The 27874-nt window shown below is 37.8% G+C and overlaps 1 protein-coding gene across 4 annotated transcripts in view; it reads left to right on the forward strand.

The window, feature by feature from the left end:
* Window positions 1-27874, forward strand: part of PRORP (protein only RNase P catalytic subunit) — a 128446-nt gene that overhangs the window by 18293 nt on the left and 82279 nt on the right. For 3 of the 4 annotated variants that reach the window (XR_010405140.1, XM_045900701.3, XM_064570943.1), the window contains exon 4: window positions 24383-24490. Coding sequence is in view for 3 of the 4 variants with exons in the window: in XM_045900701.3 (XP_045756657.1) it covers window positions 24383-24490 (108 nt within the window). In the remaining variant the exon portion in view is untranslated. Of the gene's footprint in view, window positions 1-4062; window positions 4215-24382; window positions 24491-27874 lie in introns of those variants that run through there. The other variant, XM_064570944.1, reaches the window with a different exon arrangement.

Here is a 27874-nt window from a genome sequence, read left to right on the forward strand (position 1 = left end):
CAGTCAAAATAGATAGTTCTAAAGAGGGAAATAATAGCCTACCATGGTCCTCTCATTTTGAACTTCTAATGAAACTCTTTTTTTAACTCTTAATGAAACTTTAATCCCAATAGCCGTCCCCCATAATCCTGTGATTTAGAATTTCTTAAATAAAACTTTAATGACTTGGGATTCTGTTTTCTGAAAAAGAAATTGGAGGAAGGCAAATCGCTTGTGGTACACTTAATTGAGTTTTTAGGGTTAAGTTTAAATCAGACCATTTGTTCTGCTTGATGATATCTCTTGAGTTAATTGGCAGAAGGGAGACCTTCTGGTGTTTCTCTCATTACAGACTTAAGACAGCACATGTGACCCAAATGAATGTCAGTATAAGAACTGATCTAACATAGGTGTCTGTTGGTGGTGGTGGTGGTATTGATTTTGGTTTGAAGGGCAGCTGCAAATGTGAAAGATGGGAGCTGCCTGAGCCCTTTGTTAAAGTCTTCAGAACTCTGCATGCTCATCTTTTCTGGGTTTGAAGCTCTAGTTATCTCTGAGATGAACTATGAGGTGTCCCCCCTCCTCCGCCAAGATTTAAAAAAAGTGTTGAGTGGCAAATGGCAAACTTGAGGGGTTTGGTAGTTTAAGAAAAAGCCTGAGAAAGGAATGTAATTATATGCTAAGTATAGTTTTAAGTTCATATATTTTGAAGTCTTTATAAAACTCCATTAATGAATATAGTCCTTAACTTAGGAACATTTTACCTAATGCATACTTAATTAATCATTAATGTTATTCCCTATTCCCTCTTCTTCAGCTCCACAATTGAAAACTGGAAAATAAGCGTGTAATCTCTAGATCATCCAGGGTGTTGGTGCAAGAATTATGGTGAAACTTACAGAAAAATCAATGAGTTTAGAAGTACTGGAGGGGTGAAAACATACAAAGAGAAGCAGGCGGATTCTTTGCAGTGGCCTTCTCAATAGCAAATATTTCCATTATTTCTGTATTCTTTTTCATTTTCTCTTATATAGTACTTGCTGAAGTTCTTCCAACTGGGATCATGTTATTTTTATTAGAATTAGAATTATTGGGGCGCCTGGGTGGCTCAGCCGGTTAAGCGTCTGCCTTCGGCTCAGGTCATGATCCCAGGGTCCTGGGATCGAGCCCCGCATCGGGCTCCCTGCTCCGCAGGAAGCCTGCTTCTCCCTCTCCCACTCCCCCTGCTCGTGTTCCCTCTCTCGCTGTGTCTCTCTCTGTCAAATAAATAAATAAAATCTTTATAAAAAAAAAAAAAAGAATTAGAATTATTAGAATATTTTAAGCAGTGCATTTCCTTCTGATGCCTTGCTGAGTTTTGTTTTACAAGGGAATGAGAATTGTGTGTGGTGGTCGGTGTTTGGTTGCCGCTGTTTTAGAGTTGGGTGGCCAATTTTTAGACATGGAGAACATTTTTCCTGATAGACTTGAAGAGGATGGTAGAATGGGAGGAAGAATTTCACTGAAATTTTTTATAATTAATAAATATCATTTTTGTGATTAGAACAAAAACACTTCCATTTTGGAAAGTGACAGATGGATGAGGCATCTGGGTGGCTCAGTTGGTTGGGCATCTGCCTTTGGCTCAGGTCATGATCCCAGCGCTAGAGGCAGAGGATAAAGGCATCTTTAGTGTGGGAGATTTGAACAAGGTGGGAGTGTGCAAAGGAGAAACTTTTTTTTTCTTAGGCCAAGGGCAAGAAAGTCTGGTCTCTCTTACACCCTGTGATGTTTTCTCCCTTGAATTCAGGCTGGTACTGCTATTGTTATAATGTAGCCCCGTTATGTAGTTGGCATGGAAACCAAGTCATTTGTAATAAATTTGTACTTACAGGAAAAATATTGTGAGTTCTAAATAACCATTTTAAATGAATTTTTAGAAATAATGTGTTGGAAGTGATGCACTACCCAGAGTGACCCCACTTTTAGTTTTCTTTTCCTTAGAAAATGCTGCCTCAGATTTCTGATTCAGTTTTTCTTTCACTGTTGAATAAATGTATCAGTTTTTATTGCCTTCTCATTTATGACTCCCTAGAGAATAGAATGGGGACTAAGATAGATTAGAAACAATAACACACTGGTACTGAAGACTGTTTACTTCTGAGGGAAGAGAAAACTATCAATGTGAAATGGCAGCAGCAGAAATGTTGAGAGTAAGGGCAAAGGTCTCCTTCATTTTCCATAGCTCTAAACTCCTGATCTTAAAGATGCCCCTCTTACCACCTTTCTTCTCTTGGTAAATAGAACTTTCTCCTTCTAGTTATTCAGATACCAGTAATGTCACTCATTATTGACTCCCCGCTTTCTTTCCTTCATACCCTACCTCCAGTCTACCAGAAAATCCTGTCCATTTCCTGGCCATTTCTCGTCACCTTCACTACTACCAAGATTTTGATCCAAGGCACCATTATCTCTAGACCTAGCAACTGCAGTAGCCTCCTAACTGGTTTCCCTGTTTCCCAATGCCCAAGTTTGTCTTCCGCCAGTGATCCTTTTAAATCCCTGTCAGAGCATGTCACTTCTCTTCTTAAAACTCTCCAAGAGCTTTTCATGTCACTCTGGCTGAAACTCAGTCTCTTTTTTTTTTTAATATTTTACTGACTTATTTGACAGAGAGACAGAGCACAAGCATGGGGAGCAGCAGAGGGAGAGGGAGAAGCAGGCTTCCCGCTGAGCAGGGAGCCCGATGTGGGGCTCGATCCCAGGACCTTGAGATCATGACGTGAGCCGAAGGCAGTTGCTTAACCAACTGAGCCACCCAGGAGTCATATTCATTTTTTTTTCTTTAAGATTTATCTTTTTGAGAGAGAGAGAGAGAGCACACGAGAGGGGAGAAGGTCAGAGAGAGAAGCAGACTCTCTGCTGAGCAGGGAGCCGGATGCTCAACTCAATACTGGGACTCCAGTAGGATCAAGACCTGAGCTGAAGCCAGCCGCCCAGCCAACTGAGTCACCCCCTGAGTTCTATTCATTAAACTTACCTATGTTCATAATGAAATACCAGGTCACTAAGAAATTTAATAAGATTGTTTGGTATTCTTCATTTGACAAAGGAAAGTATGTAACATATTTCTAACAATTTCTGTCCAGGGTTATCTTGACTTTAAAAGATTAAAATGGAATAAAGTTGGGCATTTAAAGGAGCATGCCTCAGTTATCTGGAACATTTACCTATATGTGGAATACATTATTCCTTTAAAATGCAAGGTAGAAGGGAGTATTTGTATTCTTGAAGAAATTCAAGAGATCTTTTAAGATAGTCTGCTTATCGGGTACCTGGGTGGCTCAGTCGTTAAGCGTCTGCCTTCAGCGCACGTCATGATCCCAGGGTCCTGGGATCGAGCCCCACATCGGGTTCCCTGCTCGGCGGGAAGCCTGCTTCTCCCTCTCCCACTCCCCCTGCTTGTGTTCCTGCTCTCGCTCTCTGTCAAATAAGTAAATAAAATCTTTGAAAAAAAAATAGTCTGCTTATTAGTTTTAACTATGCTTTTTTAAAAATAAAGCATACATTTATATAAGGCTTATTATATGTTAGTCACTATTGTGTGTACTTTATAACTTAACTCATTTAACCTCATTTTTTTTTTAAAGATTTTATTTATTTATTTGACAGAGAGAGAGAGAGAGAGGGAGGGAGAGCACAAGCAGTGGGAGTGGCAGGCAGAGGGAGAAGAGGCTCCCTGCTGAGCAGGACCCTGGGATCATGACCTGAGCTGAAGGCAGCTGCTTAACCAACTGAGCCACCATCATCTTTTTTTTTTTTTTTAAGAATTATTTATTTTAGAGAGAGAGAGAGAGAGCACCAGCGGGAGGGGCAGAAGGAAAGGGAGAGAATCCCAAGCAGACTCCAGGCTGAGCACAGAGCCTGATTCAGGGCTTGATCTCAAGAGGTCATGTCTTGAGCCTAAATCCAAGAGTCAGCTGCTTAACCAACTGCACCACCCAGGCGCCCCTAACATCATCTTTATAGTGACCATTGGAAAGTTACTTCATTGCAGTAGGGTCTATTTATCCTCAGTTTCACTTTCCACGGTTTCAGTTACCCGTAGTCAGCCATGGTTCGGAAGCAGATGATCCTCCTTCTGATGTATTGTCAGAAGGTCAGTAGTAGCCTACCATTGTGTCACAATGCGTGCCATTTACCTCACTTCATCTCATCACATCGGCGTCTTATCACCTCTCATCATCACAAGAAGGGTGAGTACAGTCCAAGAAAGATATTTTGAGAGAGACCACATTCAGATAACTTTTATATAGTATGTTGTTCTAATTGTCCTATTTTGTTATTAGTTATTGTCATAAATCTCTTACTATGCCTAATTTGCACATTAAATTTTATCATAGGTATGTATGTATAGAAAAAACATAATGTATTTGGGTTCGGTGCTATTCATGGTCTCAAGCATTCACTGGGGGTCTTGGAATAAATCCTCCACAGATAAGGGGGACTACTGTATTCTTGTTCTCCGTTTCCTTTCCTAGTGGGAGCAGAGCTGAGAGTGGAGCCCTGAAAACAGTACAGAGTAGAAGAGGAAGTTGTGATTTAGATAAATAAAAATGCAGAATCTGTATCTAGCAGTGTCAGTCTGGGAAGGAAGAAAGGGAGCATCAAATCATTGTTGAGGTTTCAGTGGGGTGAAGCTCTTTACCTCTCTGCCTTTCAAAGGTAGAAATTCAAAGTTAAGTCTTGAGCAGAGCACATGACACTCCTTATTATTCAGTACTACTTTTTAACATTGGGTGGAAATTTAGCCAGTGGTTCTTCTCCCGGTAGGTTTCAAGAAATAAGAGATAAAAGAGTTAACAATGTGGTATGTGAAAGTATCAAACTTGAATCTGATCAAGCATCTAGAGCCAACTACTAATTTATAGGAAATATAGGGGATATGTTATACCTGAAGACTACAATACCAAATCCAGTCCATAGGAAACTCTGTGAGACAACCCAGTATCTTCCAGTAAATCAATTGCAAGGAGACAGAAAGAGACCTGTAAATCAAAAGCAATTTGTATTGTGTCAATCATTTGCAGGGTATGGACTGTGTTGGCTTTTAATTCCTGATGTGAACAATCAGAGAAATCTGAACACCAGTTGTTGGAAATATTAGGAAATTATTGTTTATTATTTTTTAGGTGTAATAATGCCAGTGAGTTATGTTTTAAAACTTAATATTTTAGAGCTATGCACTGAATTTCAAGGATGAAATGATGTGATGTCTGAGATATGCTTCAAAAATAACTGGGAGGGGTGCCTGTGTGACTCAGTCGGTTAAGCGTCTGCTTTGGTTCAGGTCATGATCTTAGGGTCCTGGGATCGAGTCCCGAGTGGGGCTCCCTGTTCAGCGGGAGCCTGCTTCCCCCTTTCCTCCCAGCTTGTGCTTTCTCTTGCTATCTCTGTCTCTCTCTCTCAAATAAATAAAATCTTAAAAAAATAAATAACTGGGAAATGGAGGATGGAGCGGGTAGGGTTACATATGAAACAAGATTGGCCCTGAGTTGATAAAGTTAGTGTATGGGTTCATTGGAATTTATTATGTTATTCTACTTTGTATATGTTTGACATTTTCATTGTAAAAATCATTTTTTTTAAAAAGTTGCCATAAACAAATACATGGATGCTTTCAGGATAGAAATTATGAAGAGGGAGATTAATAAAACAATGTATCATTAGTGAATTACATGCAGAGACAACATCTTTCTATACTTTTCCCCAAATATTCATTGTAAAATGTGAAAATAGTTTAGAAATGTCACTATAGAAAGTGAAACACCCTTCTTTAATCAAATATTTAAAAATACTGAAAATTGTCATGTCTTTTGCACATGATAAATGTTCTTTTTTGCCATTAGGAAACGCATGAAAGATGAAATTTAGATCAAGAGCAGGAGAGAGATTTCTGTTGAACCACGCTGCTTTCGCTTTGCAGAAAGATTAATGTCTGTTCTGGAGTTTAAAAAAAAAAATCCGTTACATGTTAATCCATTCTGTAGTGAAAACTATAGCTAAAGTGGCAATCTGGAATGCTCCAGAGGGCATGTATCCCTGTCTTTAGTGCAGGTGGCAACTGCAGATTAATTCCGGTGTGGTTAGGCCTTCCACGAAGGGAAATTTGAACCTGAGAGCTTATGTTCTCAGCAGTGCTAATTGGAAGATGTGGAGTAAGGGGATTTCCACTCTTAATAAGATCTCCAGGCGTATTTCCTCTTTGTTTTTGCGTTTTCCTGAGCTATGAGCAGCTGCAGGGTAGTAAAATGTGATTTCCTGCACTTAAGAATGCTGGCTTTACTTTTGGAGATTTATAATGGAAAGAGTGGAATATTTATGGATTGAGCTACCTACACAACTGATGTGAACACTTGTTTTGTTTTGTTTATAAATTCACTGCATTTGTGCCAGTGGTAGATTTGCTCAGATGATTTGAAATAGCAGATGACTCTGTAGTCTCAGAGGCGGGCATTCATCTTGATGGACCACTGCTTTAATTAACAGTATGCTTCTTTGCAAACTAACTGAAAGACCATAAATGGCAAAATTGCATTCTGCCATGTTAATAAAAATACTCTATCTCCTTTGCAGATTAATACAGTATAAATGCTTGTCTTTGGGGTTGAACTGATTATTTAACCTACAAATTCCCCAAAATGAGAAAAGTGAGAGGGGGTATTTTTCAGGAAAATAGGGTAAGGCCATATCAGGTACTGTGCCTGGGTGCAATGTCCCTGAGAAGTGAAAAGAACTTATTAGTAGAGTGAATGCTCAGGAGCTATTAAACATTAGGTGAAAGGTGAAAGACATTATCATAAATTAATACCTTTTCTGCAGGCAATATCCCATGACCTAATAACTGTGATTCATTTTTTTCAAAATATATTTGGGGGCCGGGCCAGACCTTTGGATGGAGAAATTTTTAAAGTGACCGCTTCCCAAGTTGCTCACTGATACTATAGTATCAGGCTTCTGTGCAATCAGAGAAACACCAGATGATTATTAGAAAATAAGAACTGATTATTACTTTAAAATGCTTATTTTATTTTCCAACTTTATTGAGATCTGTGACATATAACATTGTATCATTTTAAGGGGTATAACGTAGTGTTGTGATATATGTAAGGAAATGATTGTTATATAAAGTACCAAAATAACCTGACAGATCACTTCCAGAACTAGCAGGGCTGAATGATCAAATCCAAAGCACAGCATTCATTGTTCCTGACTGTCAGCTATGTTATCAGTGAAGCTAAACTAGTATTGAAATCCAAAAGTGTTTACTTTTAATTTAGCATTATTGTATTAGAATAAAACTTTTAAAGTAGAATACCCTTATAAAGTAAAGGAATGATGGTAAATTTTGGGGGGGAGAAGAAGGGATCGTAACTCTTCCTCTCCTTGTTTTGTAATTACCTCTGGTGGTTTTGGGGTTCTGTTCCATGGGTTTCTGAGCCCCCAGAAACTTCAGTAAAATTTTGTGTAGATATGTGTGCAGTGTTTCAGGTGGGTTTTGGACTTGTAGGTAGACACCACACATATATCCAGGGTAAAATTAGGTTAACTTAGATTAAATTTCCTATAGCTCAGGACACCAACATTTATCTGAAAATGGCCAAATACAGAAGAAACAGGTGCAGTGTATTTCAACAGACTTTGCCTAGGTCACTGGAGTCCCTAATGGGGTTGAGCAGCCAGTGACAATGGCCATTATCTTAATTCACATTGCGTCACAGATCTTTTATTCGTAGGCTGACACTGCTGTTTACAAAGACTTACACCACAATCTGGATGCCTTCTTTAAGAGGACTTTTATGAATATTGGGCTCTCCTGGACTCCATGTCCTCTCCTCACCGGAGGAGAAAACCCATTTCCCTGCAGTGGAATACATTTTTCTCCTGGAAAAAGACCCAAAGCCTTTATGGAGTCCTGGATGGGATTTTTTTTTTTACCCCCTCGGCTTTAGTACTCTTTTGTCCCAGTGATTCCCAAATTGTCTTCTTTAATCCTGACTGTTCTTGCGAATGCTAGATCAGTGTAATCACCTGTGTGACATTTATATGTGATTATGCCATTATGAACTCAAATTCCCTGTCACAAATCAGATTCTTCACAAACGCTCCTTCCCTTCTAGCTTCTGATCACATACCATTGAGTTTCTTTTTGTGACATTACTCTTTGCCACCCAGACTGAAGAGAATAAAACTGCTTTTGACTCCTCTCTGATCCTTAACCTTTGTGTCTAATCAGTCACGGATCCTCTTGGGCAGGATTTCTCGTATCTGCCTCTGCTGTTCCATTCCCACTGCTTCCAATCCTCCACCAGATCCTTCCTCAACCTCAGCTTCCATGTTAACCTCCTAACTGGTTTTCTTGTGTCGACACTCTCCTTCCATTGTTCTTTTACACTATTGCCAGATCAGTTTTTTCTCAGAACATTGATTTGATTACATTATTCCCTTGCCCAAAAACCTTGTGCCGTTTCCCATTCCTGTCCTAAAAGTAACTCCTTCTTTGGCCACAACCCACTTTTCAAACCTCATCTCTCTTATCATTCTCCTCTACGAGCACCTGCTGCAGCCAGAGCTGACTGCTCACTGGCTCTGGCCTGCTTTGCCCTTTCCTTCCTCTGCTTTTTCTCCTCCTCTAAAATGTACCCGTGTCCCCAAATCTTTTTTTTTCTTCAAGGCTTGTCTCAAGTCCCTTTTCTGTCATGAAGGCCTCTCTAGTCTGCATTTATCTTTTCTTCTTTGGAACTTGTAGCATTTCAGAACCCTGGCACACACTTGGCTATTAACCCTATACTGTCTGTTCTCGTTTAGTGCTTAGGTTTTCACAGTGGTTATCTGTCTCTTCAACCACATTATAAGCTCTTTGAAGGACAGGGTACCCTTCTTTGTATTCTCCACAATGCTTGGCGTCCAGGAGGCATGCAGTAAATATTGTTATTTATACATTATCATCCAGTGTTTATATTTCTTTTTTTCAATGCTTGTATTTCTTAGCAAGAGCTACCATGTACTTAATTATATTGCTTAATCTTTACAATAATTTTGAAGGAAGGAGTATTTTATATACTCTACAGATGAGGAAACAGGCTCAGAGAAGTTCAGTAACTTGCCACAGCCACACTTTTGAAGTCAGGATTCACACTCAGATCTTTGGATTCGATTACACATGCCATTTACACTTACTAGTAATTCTGCTTATTAGTTTGATGTATGTTTTTTTGAGGCCGGGAGAGTGCTTAACACCTCCCTTGCTATTACTTGCTTAATTCATGGTAGCCGAAAAAGTGTGCAAACATGGATTAGCAGTCATTGCTAACAGGGATAATGCAAACATGCAAACTGTGCCAAGCAAACTTGGTCAGAGTTCACGGGAAAATAGGATTTCCCCTTAATCTCGTTGCTTACTGGTGGAGTGACTCATCTTCTAGTTGTACGTTGTTTTAAGTTATTCAGTATTTGTATAAGTTGGACATGGGAGGGAAAACCGCTGATGAGATATATGAAACACGTCATTTGAGCTTATGAGTGTTCCCGGGATATCCCCAAGATGTCTGCCTGTGTATTCTTGCCTCTCCAATTTACTTTTGACTCTTTCACCTTTTGGATTTCTTTCAGAATGAAGCCGCTTCCCAGTTCCTTTCTGCCTTCCATGTAGGCAGCTTCAGGAGGCTACTTTTTATTACTGTGATGCACAAGGCTTTACTGTATGCTTATTTTACTGTAGTCAGATTAATATTGTTTACTCAGACACTAGAAGTTGCAGGAATTGAAAATTTTCCCTTCTCTATTCTCCCCTTTCTATTCTTGATTTTTTTTTTCATTAGAAGAGGACAAAAAGACAACCCAAACAATTTTCTTTTGTAGTTAGCAATAAAAATGAGTATAGGTGATAGCAAATTCTGCCTCAATGCTAGTGCGAAAATCTTAAACTTTGATGGCTTTTGCCGAAACAATGTTGTTTCTGCTTTATATACAAAAGAAATAGCTTAGTCAGCTCAGTAAAGTAGTGAAGTAAGTAGGAGCCAGAAATAGAGGTTCTGTGTTTTTTATGTAATTGGTTAACTTGGTTTCCCTGTGTATCTCCGTTTTCTCACAGTGTTGTTTGGAGGGCAGAATCAGAAGACATATGCACATTGTAAAGCATAAAGTAGTTTTCAGGGATGCACGACAGGCGGTCCTAGTGGAGAACACTTGATTTATGAATCATCTGTACATGTATCCTGCAAGGGTAATGGATCTAGTCTCAGTCCAGAGCCCTTCTGAAGGGGATGAGCTGAATGGTTTGTTTGGCCCCTGAACCAGAACACCTGGGAAAAAATGAAGTGTAGACATGCTTTTCTTACACATATGGAGGCAGGTTATTGGTACTTACAGGGATCCATCTACCCTACCACCATGTGAAGACAGGAGTGAAGAAGGTTATTTTTCTGGTATCCCTCCCTTTTTTTTATAGTGACAAACTATTGATAAAACTGGTACTATTATTGCTCCTTATCTAATGCACATGTTAGATGCTTTTGTAGTATTGACTTTTTATAGTCAAATCATTTAATTTTATGGAGTCCTTACGATAGCCCTTTGAAGTAAGTAGGTGGGCCCACTTTATACCGGAGGAACCTTGAGGCTCAAAAAAGTGAACTGACTTGACCAAAGTCTTATAAGGTAATGGATGGCCTGTAGAGAAGATGCAAATCCAGAGACTTAGAGCTAGTCCATGCTCCTTTAGTACCTTCACAGCTCCTCTGAGGGCTTGTGCTTGTACCTGAGAAGGATAATAATAATATAGTATTCAGAGTTACTGTTAAAGGAAACATTTTGAGTTTGATCATTTTTTTAGGGTAGACAATGAAAAATCTATGAAGATTCTTAAAAGGAGCCTTGGGCAATCCTCTATAATTACTTTTCTCTGGGAACTCTTTTTGAGGACTTCAAGTTCTATATCGTGCTAAATTTTTCTTCAAGACTTTTCTCTCTCTTATTTGAAAAGTGTTTACTTTCTGTTTTTTGGGGGGAAGTTTTTCCACTGAGTTTCAGCTCTGCATATTTTTATTTTGTTTTGTTTTGAGATCATCTAGTGTAAGGACTTAAATTTTCTGTGTATTTGCTTCCAGGGAAGGAGGGAAGTTTCGCACAGTATTGGTGCTTTAGAGTTGTTTCCTGATTGGTTGTAAAGCAGAGGGGATTTCCAGAATGTGTAAGCGCAGATGAACTCCTTTAACTGAAAGTAGAATTAAAAAAAAAAAAAAAGTGGTTAACAGCATTTCTGGGAGCCATGTTTATCGCCTTTCCTTGCCTGATTTGTTCCTTTCTAATTTGGGAGCAAGACTCTGCAATTAGAAAAATGTATTGCCTTAAAAAAAATGTATTGCCTTTTTCCCTTTCTTTTAGCCCTTCTTTGTAAGTCAGTGAGGATAGGATAGGAACAGGAAGGAGAGTGGGATTAAAAAGAATATAGCTTTTTGTTCTGCCTAGAAATTTAATTTCGGAACTATTTTTAACAGAATAAGATCTGTTTCCTCAAAGCCCATGCAGGATTTAAGAAACAACTTTTAAACTTGTGAGTAAATACCATTCTGTCTGGGATATTTAGTAGACAAATCTACTTGTAAATATACTTAGCTGCTGGAGAACATGTGTTGAACACAACCCAAGGTAAATGTGGACTGCAAAGAACTTTTTATTACTTGTTATAAGTGAGGAGACAGGGACATAGCTCTAAAAACACTGCCTCCCTGTGGGATTAGTACAGGAAGCTTTTATTCAGTGTATTAGGGGGCGGAGCAGGGAGTTTACAGACAATTTGTGGTTCAATTGCACGTGCCTAGCATGTCAGTATGCTACTATATACATCGTATGTTCAAAAACTGGTGGAAAACTCTGCCCATAGGAGGAGATCTTAGTATTCCTAATGAGCTAAAGGTAACTTTAGGTCAGCTCCCAGGAGCCCCTGCATGGGTTCTCAACTCCAGTCTATCTCAAACTGGCTCATGTGTAAGGGGCTATCAGGTGAGACACAGAAAGGGGCTATCAGGTAGAACACCTAAGTAGTGTCTCCTTGGCTGGAACTGTTGATTCTGCAAAACAAAACACATTCCTTCCCTACTCTTATCCCTTCTCCCTCTCCCTTCTGTTTGATAGTTTTCAGCCCTCTTAGATTTGAGTAACTTCCCTTTGCATCCGAGCTAACAGAATGACCATAATTTACTTATTCAGTTTTCTATTAAAGGATATTTCAGTTGTCTAAATTAAGTCTTACTATTGCAAAAATGCCACAGTGAATCTCCTTACACATTTGTAATTTCCCGCATACTCCAAGACAGCTGTAACATAGATTCCTGCAAATTGGTTTGTATTATTAGGGCAGTGGAAATGTATCAGTTTTGATTGGCCTCCATGGAAATTTATCAGTATACATACACACTGATCAGCAAGGTATGAGAATTCTTGTTTCTCTACAGTTTTGTGTTTCAGTGTGTCATCAAACATTTTGATTTTTGCCTATCTGAAGTGAAAAATGGAATCTCAGTATAGAATTAATTTACATTTTTCTTAATGACTAAGTTACGCATCTTTTCATAGGTTTAAAAATCACTTGTACTTTTTTTTTCTGAAAACTGCTTGCTTCTGCCTTTTAGAAAAATCTACTTGTAAATCTGTTTGCATATGTTATATTCTATTTTAATTGTTTACTTTCCCCCCAAAATGCTGGTTGCCACCTATTAAATTGATTTCATGACCCAGTACTGGGTTGTGACCTGCAGTTGAAAAATACCTCATTAGACTTCTATGCAGGTAAAATCTCATTTGTCTGTAGTAGTCGATAGTGTTGATTGGCATGCCTTGTGTAAGAGCATAGGCCACTTTTTTTTTTTTTTAAGATTTTATTTATTTGACAGAGAGACACAGAGAGAGAGGGAACACGAGCAGGGGGAGTGGGAGAGGGAGAAGCAGGCTTCCCGCGGAGCAGGGAGCCCGATGTGGGACTCGATCCCAGGACCCTCGGATCATGACCTGAGCCGAAGGCAGACGCTTAACGACTGAGCCACCCAGGGGCCCCAGCATAGGCCACTTTGAGTGCAAACTGGTGCAGCCACTGTGGACAACAGGATGGAGGTTCCTCAAAAGGTTAAAAATGACACTACCCTATGATCCAGCTATCACACTATGGGGTATTTACCCAAAGAATAGAAAAACACTAATTCAGAGGCATACATGCCCCCTTATTGCAGCATTATTTATAATAGCCAAGATATGGAAGTAGCCCGATTGATGAATGGATAAAGAAGATGTGGTATATAAATACAATGGAATATTATTCAGCCATAAAAAGGAATGAAATCTTGCTGTTTGCAACGACGTGCATGGAGCTAGAGAGTATAATGCTAAGCAAAATAAGTCAGAGAAAGACAAATACCATATGATTTCACTCATATGTGGAATTTAAGAAACAAAACAAATGAGGAAAGAGGGGAAAAAAGAGAGAAACAAACCAAGATACAGACTTTTAACTATAGAGAAACTGATGGTTACCAGAGGGGAGATAGGTGGAGGGGATGGGTGAAATAGGGGATGGGGACTAAGGACTGTGCTTGTCATAATGAACACTGAGTGGTTAAAATTTTTGAAAAAAGAAAATAGGCCACTTTTTAAATTGGCTTATTTGGGGCTTTGCTATTGAGTTGTATGAGTTCCTTATATATTTTGCATATTAACTCCCTTTCAGATATATGGGTTGCAGATATTTTTTCCTGTTCCATAGGTTGTCTTTTCAGTTTGTCGATGATTTCCTTTGCTGTGCAGAAGCTTTTTAGTTTGATGTAGTCCTACTTGTTTTTCATTTTGTTGCTTTGCTTTAAGTATGATTTCCAAAAAATTATTATTAATACCCATGTCAAGGAGCTTTTTTCCTATTTTCTTCTAGGAGTTTCATGGTTTTAGGATTTTTTTTTTAAGATTTTCTTTTTAAATTTATTCATTTGAGACAGAGAGATAGAGAGAGAGAGAGCATGAGCAGGGGGAGGTGCAGAGGGAGAGGGAGAAGCAGGCTCTCCACTGAGTAGGGAGCCGAATGTGGGACTCGATCCCAGGATCCTGGGGTCATGACCTGAGCCGAAGGCAGAGGCTTAACCATCTGAGCCACCCAGGCGCCCCATGGTTTTAGGATTTATATCTAAGCCTTTAATCCAGTTTGAGTTAATTTTTATGAGTGGTGTAAGACAGGGGTCAAGTTTCATTTTTTTTTACATGTGAATATCCAGGTTTCCCAGCACCATAAATATTTATTTATTTTAGAGAGTGAGCAGGGAAGAGGGGCAGAGGGAGAGGGAGAAGAGAGTCTTAAGCAGACTCCATGTTGAGCATGGAGCCTGACATGGGGCTTGATCTCACCACCCTGAGATCACGACCTGAGCTGAAACCAAATGTTGATGCTTAACCAACTCTACCACCCATGCACCCCTCCCAGCACCATTTATTGAAAAGACTATCTTTTCTCCATTGAGTATTCTTAGCTCCCTTGTTAAATATTAGTTGACTGTATGCTTAGGTTTATTTCTGGGCTTCCCCTTCTGTTTCTTTGGTCTGTTTGTTTTTATGCCAACACCATATGGTTTTAATTACTGTAGTTTTTTAATAGAGCTTGAAACCAGGAAGTATAATGCCTTGTTCTTTGTTCTTCTTTTTCAGGATTTCTTTGGTTATTTGGAATCTTTGTGGTTCCATATAAATTTTAGGAGTGTTTTTTCTATTTCTATTTTAAAAATGTGCTTAGAAACTTGATAGACATTGCATTGGATCTACAGATGTCTTTTTGGTAGTATTGACATTTTAACAATACTAATTCGTCCAATTCATCAACACAGGATACCTTTCCATTTATTTGTATTCTCTTAGATTTCTTTCATCATTGTATGAAAAGTGGACAAAGGACCTGAATAGACATTTTTCCAAAGAAAATATGTGAATGGCTAAGAGGTACATGAAAAGATACTCCGCATCCCTAGTCATTAGGGAAATACAAATTAAAACCACAATGAGATATCACCTCATACCTGTTAGAATGGCCATTGTCAAAAAGATAAGAGATAACAAATGCTAGAGTGGCTATGGAGAAAAGGAAACCCTTGTGCACTGTTGGGATTGTAAATTGGCACAGCCACTATGGGAAACAGTATGGAATATGGAGGTTCCTCAAAAAATTAAAAATAGAACTACCATATGATCCAGCAATTCCAGTTCTGGGACTACATGCAAAGGAATTGAAAACACTAACTCAAAAAATATCTACACCCCCATGTTCATAGCTTTATTTACAGTAGCCAACACCAGGGAAACAACCTCAGTGTCCATTGATGGATAAATGGATAAAGAAGTTGTGGCATATATATACAATGGGAATATTATTCAATCATAAAAAAAGGATATTTTACCATTTATGACAACATGGATGGACCTTGAAGGCATTATGCTAAATGAAATAAGTCTGAAAAAGACAAATACTGTGTGATCTCACTTATATGTGGAATCTAAGTAAAGAAAACCCACCAGGGCGCCTGGGTGGCTCAGTCGGTTAAGCGGTTAAGTGTCTGCCTTCAGCTCAGGTCATGATCCTGGAGTCCTGGGATTGAGTCTCGCATCAGGCTCCCTGCTTGGCGGGGAGTCTGCTTCTCCTTCTGACCCGACCCTCTCTTGGGCTCTTTCTCTCTCACTCTCTCTCTCAAATAAATAAATAAAATCTTAAAAAAAAAAAAGAAAACCCACCAAACTCAAAGAAAAAGAGATCAGACTTGTGGTTTACCAGAGGCAGAAGGTGGTGAGAAGGGGATATTGGAGGAAGATGGTCAAAAAATACAAACTTCCTGTTATAAGATAAATAAGTACTAAGTATGTAATGTATAGCATGATGACTGTTGCTAACACTGCTGTAGGATGTATGGGAAAGTTGTTAAGAGAGTAGATCTTTAGAGTTCTCATCACAAGGAGAAAACTTTTTTCCTTTTATTGTACCTGTATGAAATGATGTTAATTAAACCTAGTGTGTCAATCATTTCACAATGTATATAAATCGAACCATCATACTGTACATCGAAAAGTTATACAGGCATGTATAGCAGTTATTTCTCAATAAAACTGGAAAAAAAGAGCATAGACCATAATTTATTAGTATGTACTGTCCAGAAAGAAGGAAAAACTGTTACAAGGCAGGTGGATGGGAATTCAGGCCCACGTGAGGACTACTCCCCACCATCTTCAAACATAGTTGTTTTGTTGTCTTCTGGCTTTTGTGGTTCCCAGCTTGATTTTTGTTGCTCGGAGCTATTGTGGTACACATGAGGGCATGAATTTCTAGGTTTTGAATCCCAGGTCCACCACTTCCTAGTTCTGTGACCTGCTTGACTTCTCTGTGCTTTAGTTTCCTAATCTGTTCAGTTCCTAACCATTTTTAGGAATGAGAGAGTTAATAGATGAAAAGCACTTGGAATGCTTGTTTTTCTATACTTTGTGATCTACATGGAACATGGAGAACACTATAAAAGTCTTTCTGTTATTACTATTATTTGGCTTGATGTATACAGGATTTCTTTAACGTCAAAATTAAAAATTTTGTAAAGACTAGGTGAATTTTTTCATTAAGTTTTCCTTGAATCTCATGAATCCTTAAAGACATAGATTTTTTTTTAATATTAGGGAAGTTTGTTTTTTTTTAATGATTAGTTCTCATCTTTTTGTTCTGGTTTATTCCTCACAGTTGTGAGGCTATTCTCTGTCCTTCGTATCTATAATTTGTTTTCTCTGTTTCTCTCTTACTTCTTTTCCTCTGCATTCTGGTAGAATTTCTCAGCATTTGTGCTGTATTTCACGAAATCCATATTCTAGTAAATTACTTCTAATCTTTACTGTTTTGGAGATTTAAATTCTACTGTTGCATTCCGTTTTCTCTTGCATTTCTTTTTTATTTTTGCCAGATCCCTTTGCATTTCTTGCAGTTCTCTCCTTAAAGCTTATTGCTCTTTCTTCATATATGCAACTGAGTTTGTCCTCAATAATAAATAAACAAAAATGAAATATGTCCTCCATCCCCTGAGTTTTTGTTGTTTCTGAGGGCTTCCTCCCTCTTCTTTTGCTCCACTACCCGTTGTCTCTGGCCATTTCACCCACTCTGGTTTTCTCTAGCACCTGTGCACCAATGACTCACAGATATATATACCTCCAGCCCTCACATTCTCACCGAACCCTGATCTTCCTGTTGGGCATCTTCCTGAATAACATTCTTTCAGTGACAGGATAAAAGTGGTAAACTGTTTTATTCTTTGTCTGTAAATGTCTATTTGAATGATAGTTTAATTACATAGAATTTATTTATTTATTTTAAAGATTTTATTTATTTATTTGAGAGAGAGAGAATGAGAGAGAGCACAAGAGGGGGGAGGGTCAGAGGGAGAAGCAGACTCCCTGCTGAGCAGGGAGCCCGATGCGGGACTAGATCCCGGGACTCCAGGATCATGACCTGAGCCGAAGGCAGTCGCTTAACCAACTGAGCCACCCAGGCGCCCAATTACATAGAATTTAATATTTTCTCTCAACACTTTGAAGATAGTATCGCAATATCTTCTGATCTCTATTTTGAGACATTTGCTTTCCATCCAATTTTTAAAAATTTTTTTATTTAAGTAATCTCTATACCCATTGTGGGGCTTGAACTCATGACCCTGAGTTCAAGAGTCCCACGCTCCTCTAATTGAGCCAGCCAGGCGCCCCATCCGTTCAAGTTTTGTTCCATATATCATCTCTATCCTCATCGTTGCCATAAGATTTTTTTTCACTTCTGTTGTTTCATTATGATGTGTATGTATGAATGTATTTTTCCTGCTTGGGATTCACTGAGCTTCCTGAATCTGAAGTTTCATATCTTGAATTACTTCTGAATAATTCTCAGCCCTTGTATCTTCCAAGTATTGCTTCTCCTGAAATTCTTATTAGACTTTTATGGGACCCTTTCACTCTCCTCCATGTTTCTTACTCTTTCATATATTTCATCTCATTGTAGCTCTGAATTGCATTCTGGATAACATTTTTAGATCTGTTTTCTAATTCACTACTTCTTACCTCAGATGTGTCTGTTCTTCTCTCTACCCATTTGTTTACAGGTTTTTTTCCCCATTGTTTCAATAATTTATAGACCACAAAATTCACCATTTTAAGAGTACAGTTCAGTGCTTCTGAGTAAATTTATATACTTCTGTGGCTAGCACCATGATTCAGTTTTAGAATACTTTTTTCACCCCACAAACTTTCATCATGCCCTTTGGGGAGCAATCCCTGCTCCTACTCCTAACCCCAGCAACCACTTAGTTGCTGTCTGTCTCTGTAGTTTCACCTTTACTAAAATTTTCATAGAATCATATAATCTGTAATTTTTTTTGTCTTTCACTTAATATAATGTATATTTGTTTTTAGATATAGTTTTAAATATGTTTTTGAGTTTATCTTACATGAATCAGTAGTTCCTTTTCATTACTGAGTGTATTCTAGTGTATTAATACCTCACAGTTTGTTTATTCACCACCTGACGGACATTTGGATTTTCTCTCATCCGTTTAGTTTCCATTATTCTAAAATTTTAATTTTAGAACTTCTCTTTCAAATTTTTTTCTTCATTCTTTCATGGCCTATTTCTTTTCTTACAGTTTTGATTCTTTTTTTTATGTTTAATTATTTTTTATACTTAGTTTATATTGCCTCTTAGATTTCTCTATTATTCTTTATCCTGAATTCTTTGGGATTTAATCCTTCTGTTGTGTCAGAGGACTCACACATGATAGATTGTTTACTCTTGTGTTTTATGATTTTAAATTGGTGAGTTCAGTTTTAGAGGAACTTGTTCTTTCTGTGAGAATTCCTTTATTGTCTGGATTGTTGATAGTATCTCTCCGGAGAGGTTTTCTGCTAGCTTCTGCCAAGTGTCCGAGGGATATTACTGGATCAGAACCAGTTTTTTGTTTTTATTTATTTATTTTTTAAAGTAAGCTCTACACCCAACGTGGGACTTGAACTCATGACCCCGAGGTCAAGAGTCGCATGTTCTACCAGCTGAGCCAGCCAGGCGCCCCTTGTTCACAACCAGTTTTTGTGTGCTTTCTTGGTGGAGCATCATGAATTTTGCGTCTAAATTTGTACTCCAACCCATTTAAAACACAAGCCTGGAGTTTCTTTTTGTTCAGGGATTTGTTTTTCCCTACTTTGATCCCTGGTAGAGATAGAGAAGGTGGTGTATTGTGTTTTGATATCAGTGTTCCTATTTGTAAAGGTTCCTCTTTTATTCAGAAGTTCACTTACAATTTCTCCCTTCATTTGGGAGGCTTGCTATATCTCCAGTTCCCATGGAGGTATCAAAAGCCAAGCCCCTGTTTGCTAATACCCATCCCATTTCTTTTCTTCTCTCCTAGACAACATTAGCATCAACCTTTATCCTTACCATTCTGATTTTCAGATTTGGCCTCATCTCTGGCACTGGGAGATTTCTTTCTTTCTCACAAGTTCAGCCATGCATAGGTATTTTTGTTGTATTTTATACAGCTTTTTAGATACTTATAGCAGGAAAGGTTTGTTTTGTTTTTGTTTTCATCTTACTGGAATCAGAGAATTCAGATAAGATTATAAGTATTTAAAAATAAGATAGTATACCGTGGTAATTATAGCTGTAGTTACTAAATGAAAAATATCTTCTAAAACGTAACTTGCTATTAAATGAGTATAAGCTTTCTAAGACTACTAGTTGTTAGATTGCAGTGACGTTTTCCAGACATATGATTTCATTTTTCTCTGGCTACATTAAGGCAGTCATTTTAGTATTCTTTTTATTTAGGATTTATTTGTATCTCATGGTATAAAGAAGGCACACAAGAAATTTGGCCATTAGATGCAGAGATGGATTTTTTATTGTGGTTCCCATGTTAAGAGTAGTGCTTGCCACCAAAATAGCTGGTATTCCCCTGTTTTTCCATATCCGCTATGACTAAAGCCAGTTTTTTTAATACTCCCTTTCTTCTGATCTTTGGAAAATATAATCTGATTGTTGTAGTACATTGGATATAATTAACATGTTAAGTTCACTGTTTCTTTTATGATGTAAAGTTTTGAGTATACATTGTTGTAGTCCTGTTTCCCCTTAGCTGCCATTCTAGAGTAGGATGTTAACTCAATAAAATCAGTGAGAGAGCTGTGTTTTGAATTTCCTGGTGAGATTTGTATCAAAGTCTCAGAAGTAAACCACCTTAAACATGGACCATCATTCCAAAAAATTGAAGAGTTTTAACCTACTCTAAGTGGCAAGGTGAAAAAGAAGTTTTAGCATCTCTTTGAATATCACCTGTTGAGAAAAATCAGTTGCTTAACCTCTTTGCCTTCTCATCCATAATGTAGGAGGAGTAATAAATAGAAGAGTCAATTTTTACTGCCATGTATGTTTTGAGAGTCGCTTATAATTATGAAGTCAGCTCTTTGACGGCAGGTGCTGGAGTCACCTCTAGAATTCATGTGTCATGTGTACGGCATAAGCTGTTCCATTCTTTTATTTCTCTTTTGTTGCACATACTTGGATCATTTTGCTACTCATTTGTGATTAGGTAACAACTACAAAGCAATAAATATCAGTTCTGCTCTTTGTTCCTAGTAAGTTGAATAAGGTAGACAATTTAAGACTTTTGATTAGCTGTTTTAGAATTGTAAGTATAAAGACTTTATACTTATTCTTTGAGCTTTCAGATTGCCCAGTTGTTAATCCTCAAACGTGCAAAGCTCTTTGATGTTTGACTAAGGGCCTTGGCAGTTTTTCCCTCTGCCTAAAAGGCTCTTCCTCGGAAGCAAGGTTGATTCCTTCACTTCATTCAAGTCTTTGTTTAAATGTCATCTCATCAGAAAGACCTTTTCCTCACCATATCTTAGAGAGGGGCTAGGAAGAGTCATGCTAGCACCCTAACCTAATTAATTTTTCATCAAGGCACTTTTCTGTACTGAAAATTAAATATCTATTTGTTATCTTGGTATTGCTTGTTTCCTCTACTAATATGTAAATTTTCTTTTTTTCTTAAGATTTTATTTATTTATTTATTTATTTATTTATTTATTTATTTATTTATTTATCTATCAGAGAGAGAGAGAGAGCTCAAGTAGGCAGAGCAGCAGAGGGAGAGGGAGAAGCAGGCTCCCCGCTGAGCAGGGAGCCCGATGCAGGACTCGATCCCAGGACCCCGGGACAACGACCTGAGCTGAAGGCAGACGCTTAACCAACTGAGCCACCCAGGTGCCCCTAGTATGTAAATTTCTTGAGCTCAATGAACTTGTTCACAGTTCTGTTCCTAGGAATAAGAACATTATTTGGCCCAGAGTAGGTGCTTAATGAAAATCTATTGCTTGACCCAGTGTATGTGTTACAAACTTGTGGTCTGTGGGTGGAATCGAGTCCATATATATTTTTTGTTTGAGCATCCATCTTTGTATTTTACTCTTTTTAAAAGTTATTTGATAATATTTCAAAATGCTAGATTTTTTATTTTCCTTGAAAAATTTTAACTCCTAAACCTGGGTATTTACTTTTGTGGGGCAACAATTAGCTGGACTGAGCACTGGGCTACTCCCTTTATAAGAGATCTACATTCTCTAGTTTGTTAGTCTTTAAGATCTCTTTCTATAGAATCTTGGACAATGAGACTTACACCATTTGCTGTTTATCATTTTGCCTGCTCTGTTATGTTTTCTTAGACTTGGCCCATTCTACTTATTTATGTCACCTGCCTGATCCCTGTAGGCATTTGAGGTAACAAACTCTGTTGCAAGTCATGGTATTTATAATTCCTGTGCGGTTACACTTTTCAGATTTAAATTTAAATGTATAAAATGGGTAAAGATGATAGAAGTTGTGACTGTTATTGAAGGAGCTGTACATTGAATTTATAAAACCTCTGTGTTACAAAAATGAACTCCCTTTAGGCCAATGAACACATGAAAAAAAGCTCCACATCATTAGTCATTTGGGAAATGTACATCAAAACCACAATGAGGTACCATTTCACACCCACAAGCATGACTTTAATAAAAAACACATACAATAACAAGTATTGGTGGGGCTGTGGAGAAATTGGAAGCCTCATACATTGCAGTTGGAAATGTAAAATGGTGCAGCTACTTTGGAAAATAGTCTGGCAGTTCCTCGAAAAGTTAAACATAGAGTTACTATTACTACATTACAGTTTCCCATGAAAACTTGTACACAAATGTTCATAGCATTAGTCATAATAGCCTAAAATTGGAAATAATCCAAGTGCCCATCAACTAATGAATGGATCAATAAAATGTGGTATATCCATACAATGGAATATTATTCAGCAATAAAAAGGAATGGAATACTCATTTATGCTACAGTGTTAACAAACCTTGAAAACATTATGATGAGTGAAAGAAGTCAATCACAAAAGACCACATATTTGTATAATTCGGGTTTTTTTTTTTTAAAGATTTTATTTATTTGAGAGAGAGAATGAGAGAGAGAGAGAGAGCACATGAGAGGGGGGAGGGTCAGAGGGAGAAGCAGACTCCCCGCTGAGCAGGGAGCCCGATGCGGGACTAGATCCCGGGACTCCAGGATCATGACCTGAGCCGAAGGCAGTCACTTAACCAACTGAGCCACCCAGGCACCCTGTATAATTCGGTTTATATGAAATGTCCAGAATAAGTGAATCGATAGAGATAGAAGATAGTTTAATGGTTGCTATGTGGTAGGGTAGAGAAATGGTGATTGACTGCTAATGAGTATGGAGTATCTAGTAGGAAAGCCAGAATATTCTAAAATTAGATTGTGGTAATGTTGCACAACCTGTGAATTGTATACTTCAAATGAGTGAATTGTGTGGTATGTGAATTATATATCAATAAATGTTTTTTCAAAAGGACTTCTTTTGTTAATCAAAAGCTTTGTGGATTTTCATACCCCAGATCATTAGCCAATCTGTAATCAAATACAATCTAGCAGCAGTGCTAGAAAGAAATAATTATTTAAATTTACCCTCCATTAAAACAATTAAGCTTGCAGATTTGTATTGCCCTATGCCATAGTTAGTATGCTATCTCAGTAGGTCAGCGCTTTCTGTCATGCTTTATCAGCATGGTCTACTCAGTGGCTTTTTTAAGAAATATTTTATTTATTTATTTATTTATTTATTTATTTATTTATTCATTTAAGAAAGAGAGGGAGAGAGAGCGTGCCTGGGTGAGCATGTGCAGATGCAGGGTGGGTGGGGAGGGAGGGTTCCTTCTTTTTTGGTTATCCATAGGTAGATAACAAACCGCCCAGATGTAGTGGCTTTAAACAGAAACACTTACTATTTTTATTATTCTCTCTCATGGTTCTTGAGTTTGACTAGACTCAGCTGTGTGGCTCTTGCTTGGGTATTCTACCATTGTAATTAAAAGGGGGCTGAGGTCATCTTGAAGTCTTCCTCATTCTCATGGGGCTGATGTTGATGCTGACTGTTGGAGGGGACTCAGTTGGACTGTCGGGTAGCCACACTGTCTTTCAAATTTTGCATTCCGTTGAATTTCTGCCTGCTTTTGGTCATTCTGTAGTACCTTCAAATAGTTGTTTTTCATATAGAATTTATGTTATCTGATAGTCCAGTACAGACTACTCCATCATTACCAGTAATGGAACTCCCACTCCTCCTTTTCTTTCCTCCATAGCACTCATCACACTTGGCATTTAATATAATTTATTAACTTATTTATTTGGTTTATTTTGTGTCTCCTTCTACCAAAATGCGGGCTCCATTAGAGTTTTGTCTCTTTAGTAACTGCTGGGAACAATAGTAGATGCTCCACAAATATTTGTTGAATATTTCAACTCTTCAAAATAGCTAGAAGTAAACAAAATCATCTTGATGATTGAAGAGGGACTATTATAGAGCCTTATTCTTTCAACACTGTTGTACTGGTAGACTAGCATATCTGAGGTTTACATCTCCTTGGCTTAAGAGCGGGTTATAGAGATTCTGACATTTCATTTTCATCATGACTGCCTTGGGAGTCAATTTAGCAGGTGAGAGCTGGTTACAGATCAAATGCAATTAGCGTGTGGAAGTACTATATGAAGTATAAAGTGCTATGAGATTATAAAGCATTTTCAGATAATTCCATGCAGTTGCATCTCTTAGTCTGGTCTTTCCAGATTTCATTTCGAAAGTGTTTTTGAGTTTGTGTATTTTTAAGCGATGAATATTTTTACTTACCAGAACAGTAATAAAAGTCATAGCAGTGTGTTTATAATAAAGTCCTTGCTAAGTTCTTATTAATATCTTATCTGGCTTTTCTTTTTTAGGAACTCAAGAGATTTCAGAACTTTGTAAAATGCTGTCCTCCTTTTGATATCGTCATCGATGGGCTCAATGTTGCCAAAACATTTCCTAAAGCTCGTGAATCTCAAGTTGTAAGTACAAGTTTTATATTGTTATTCCAAATCTCTAGAAATATTTATTGTACTTATTTGTGATCTTTCTTGGGTCTCTAATTCCCCATTTTTCCTTCCTCTAAAAATAAGCTCCTAAAAGTGTCACAGTAACTAACTACTTATCTAAGAGTCACTGTTTTCTTCTCTGGCAAGTAAGTGGCTCTTCTAGACTGGCCAAGAGGGATTAAAAAGTCCATGTAATAAGGGCACCTGGATGGCTCAGTTGGTTAAGCATCTGACTCTTTATTTCAGCTCAGGTCTTGATCTCAGGGTCATGAGTTCAAGTTCTGTGTTGGGCTCCACACTGGGTGTGGAGCCTTCTTAAAAAAAAAGTCCACGTAATAAAGGGCCATTTCAGGCCTTTTTCTTATATAATTTTAGGTAACCTTCTTCTATATCTCTACTCTTTCTTTGGGTACTCTATCATTTCCCTGTGTGTCACATTCCTCTGCTTGAAATTTATCAACATAAACTATCAAGAGATGTTAATATATTTGTTTTTTCCAAACATAGTATGCTCATAAATGAATCTAAGCAGTTCTTTTTTTTATAAGGTAATCATTTGTTCTATCAGTTTATAAATGTCTAGTAGTTTCGAATAGGAATATCATGATTTTTCATAGCACTAGTGAGCAGTTATTTTAATCCCCTTTTTTATAGATTAGAATATTAGAAAAGTGAAGTGAATTTTATAGAGCAAATCCTTAGAAAGCAGTCATAACATCAAAATTCAATTGTGGAGAGCTCCTGGGTTTCAAGCTTATGGTCCTTTTTTTTTTTTTTTTTTAAGATTTATTTATTTATTTGAGACAGAGAGAGCAGGGGGAGGGGCAGAGGGAGAGAATCTCCAGCAGACTCCTCGCTGAGCACAGAGCCCAACGTGGGGCTCAATCCCACAACCCTGAGATCATGACCTGAGCTAGAATCAAGATTCAGATGCTTAACTGACTGAGCGACCCAGGCACCCCCAAGTTTATGGTTCTTTTTTTTTTTTTTTTTTTTTTTTTAAGATTTTATTTATTTATTTGAGAGAGAGAGAATGAGAGAGAGCACATGAGAGGAGGGAGGGTCAGAGGGAGAAGCAGACTCCCTGCCGAGCAGGGAGCCCGATGCTGGACTCGATCCAGGGACTCCAGGATCATGACCTGAGCCGAAGGCAGTCGCTTAACCAACTGAGCCACCCAGGCGCCCAAGTTTATGGTTCTTATCGCTGGCAATTTTTGGCCATTCATCTGTAGTTAATCTGTGTTATTTCTTAAAAATTGCTACCAACTTAAAAACTGTTTCTCAGAGATGCTACTAGTCCAGTTTGACCATTTTTACTCAGAAAAGCTTACAAGTACGCAAAGCACAAGGTTGATTTACAGAAATTTCTTTATATGCCTTTCCTTTATGTTTGTGCCTACATTTTTGCGGTCAGGTATTAGTTTTCAATCCTTTATTTTTAAAAAGCAAAAAAGCAAGTTGAAAATATTTTGTCTTTTAGGTACTTGAAGGGATCTTTGAGGGAGTAATATTGACAAGAACAAAGTCAGAAAATGAAGCGTAAAATTACTATCTCTAATGCATGGTGGAGCTCAGAATCAGAAGGGCTCATTCTAAAAATTCCACCTCTAATCTGTGAGAAGTAAAGTTTTGTATTTGTTTACCTTTTGTTTGACTTTCAGCTTCACACAAAGCACTAAAAATTGACTTGCCAGAAATATATGGCCTAAATTGGGTGAACATTTTTGGGGAAAGTAACACATTGAAAATGATGTCGTGGATATATCCCCTTGCGTAATGTGAGAAAAATTTGCACATTTGGAAAGATCCAAGCAGTTTGGCAAACTAAGACACAAAGAACAAATGATTGACCAGTGAAATCATAGGCACCTGCCACTGCTTTTAGTTTTTACTCTTAAAATAATTTAATGTTAGCAATGCTTTATGTGACAGGTAATTGTTATTACTCAGCTCTTAAAAGCACCATTATCTTGTGGCAGTGCACTGACATTATGTTTGGGAAACCACAGCTCAGACGCTCAGCTTAGAGACACCACCTGAATAAAGAAGGAAAAAATTTCCTTCTCAAGTTTTTTCTCAAATCTCTGAAGCCTAGGGATTTGTGAAAAATAAAGATATATCATATTTCTCATAGACCTCTCTCTTTTTTCTTTTTTTTAAATAGATCTATCATTAGGCCCTTTTGTGGCTTAGTTTTATTCTTTAACACTTCCTAGGTTGTCAGAACTAGCTTCCCAGTTTTTCTGTTAATCTTTTAAATAGGATTTTAGTTTAGAAGTTAAGAATAAGGATTCCAGTGGTACCTGGGTGGTTCAGTCAGTTAAGTGTCCAACTCTTTTTTTTTTTTTTAAGATTTTATATTTATTTATTTGAGAGAGTGAGAGGGATCACAGAGGGAAAGAGAGAGAAGCAGACATGCCACTGAGCAGAGAGCCCAACACGGGGCTCGATCCCAGGACCCTGAGATCATGACCTGAGCCAAAGGCAGATGCCTAACCAACTGAGCCACCCAGGGGCCCCGAGCATCCAACTCTTCATTCCCATTCAGGTCATGATCTCAGGGTTGTGAGATCCAGCCCCGCGCCGGCTCTGTGCTGTTTGTGGGGCCCACCGCTTAGGATTCTCTCTCCCTTTGCCTCTCCACTCCCTCATACCCACCCCCATGCTCGCTTGCTCGCTCTCTCAAAAGAAAAAAAAATAAAAAGAATAAGGATTCTAGAGCCAGACTTTTTGAATCCCAGTCCTGGCTCTTCCACTTTTAAGAGCTTTCATGAGCAAATTATTTAACCTCTCTGTGCCTTAGTTTCCCAGTGTGTAAAATGGAGAGAACAACAGTACTTACCTCACAAAGATGTTGAAAAGAATAAATGAGTTAATAAATGTAAGCATTTGGCACATTGTAAAAACCTAATAGGAGTAACTATTATTGGGATTACTATTCAGATTAATTTCCTAACTGGAACTGTAATTCTTGCTTTCAGTAGACCCTTATTTGGTAGTTTTTTCCTGTCAGGTCATCTATGTCAATAGAGTTAAAATACAAAGCTCTGCCCTAGTATTAGATTCAATCTGGGTAAGGTACTCAAATAATAATTGAGAAGCTAGTATCATCAAAAACTTAAGAAAAATTTTAAATATGATTATTTTAAGAAGTTTTATTTTCTTCTGATTATAAAAGTAATGCATATAGAAAATTTGGAAATTACAATAAAGCATATCATATATAACCACATCATTTAGCAATAACCACTGTCAGTGTTTTATTTCCTTGCAGTGTTTTTCCATTTTCTTACCTAGTTGAGCTTCACCTTTTTAAATAATTGTATATCTACATTTTAATTTACAGTTGTTGAAAGC

This window comes from Mirounga angustirostris, unplaced genomic scaffold (genome assembly GCF_029215605.1).
Source record: "Mirounga angustirostris isolate CCGP_5_RB_7025 unplaced genomic scaffold, mMirAng1.0.hap1 SCAF_9, whole genome shotgun sequence".
NCBI lineage: Eukaryota > Metazoa > Chordata > Mammalia > Carnivora > Phocidae > Mirounga > Mirounga angustirostris.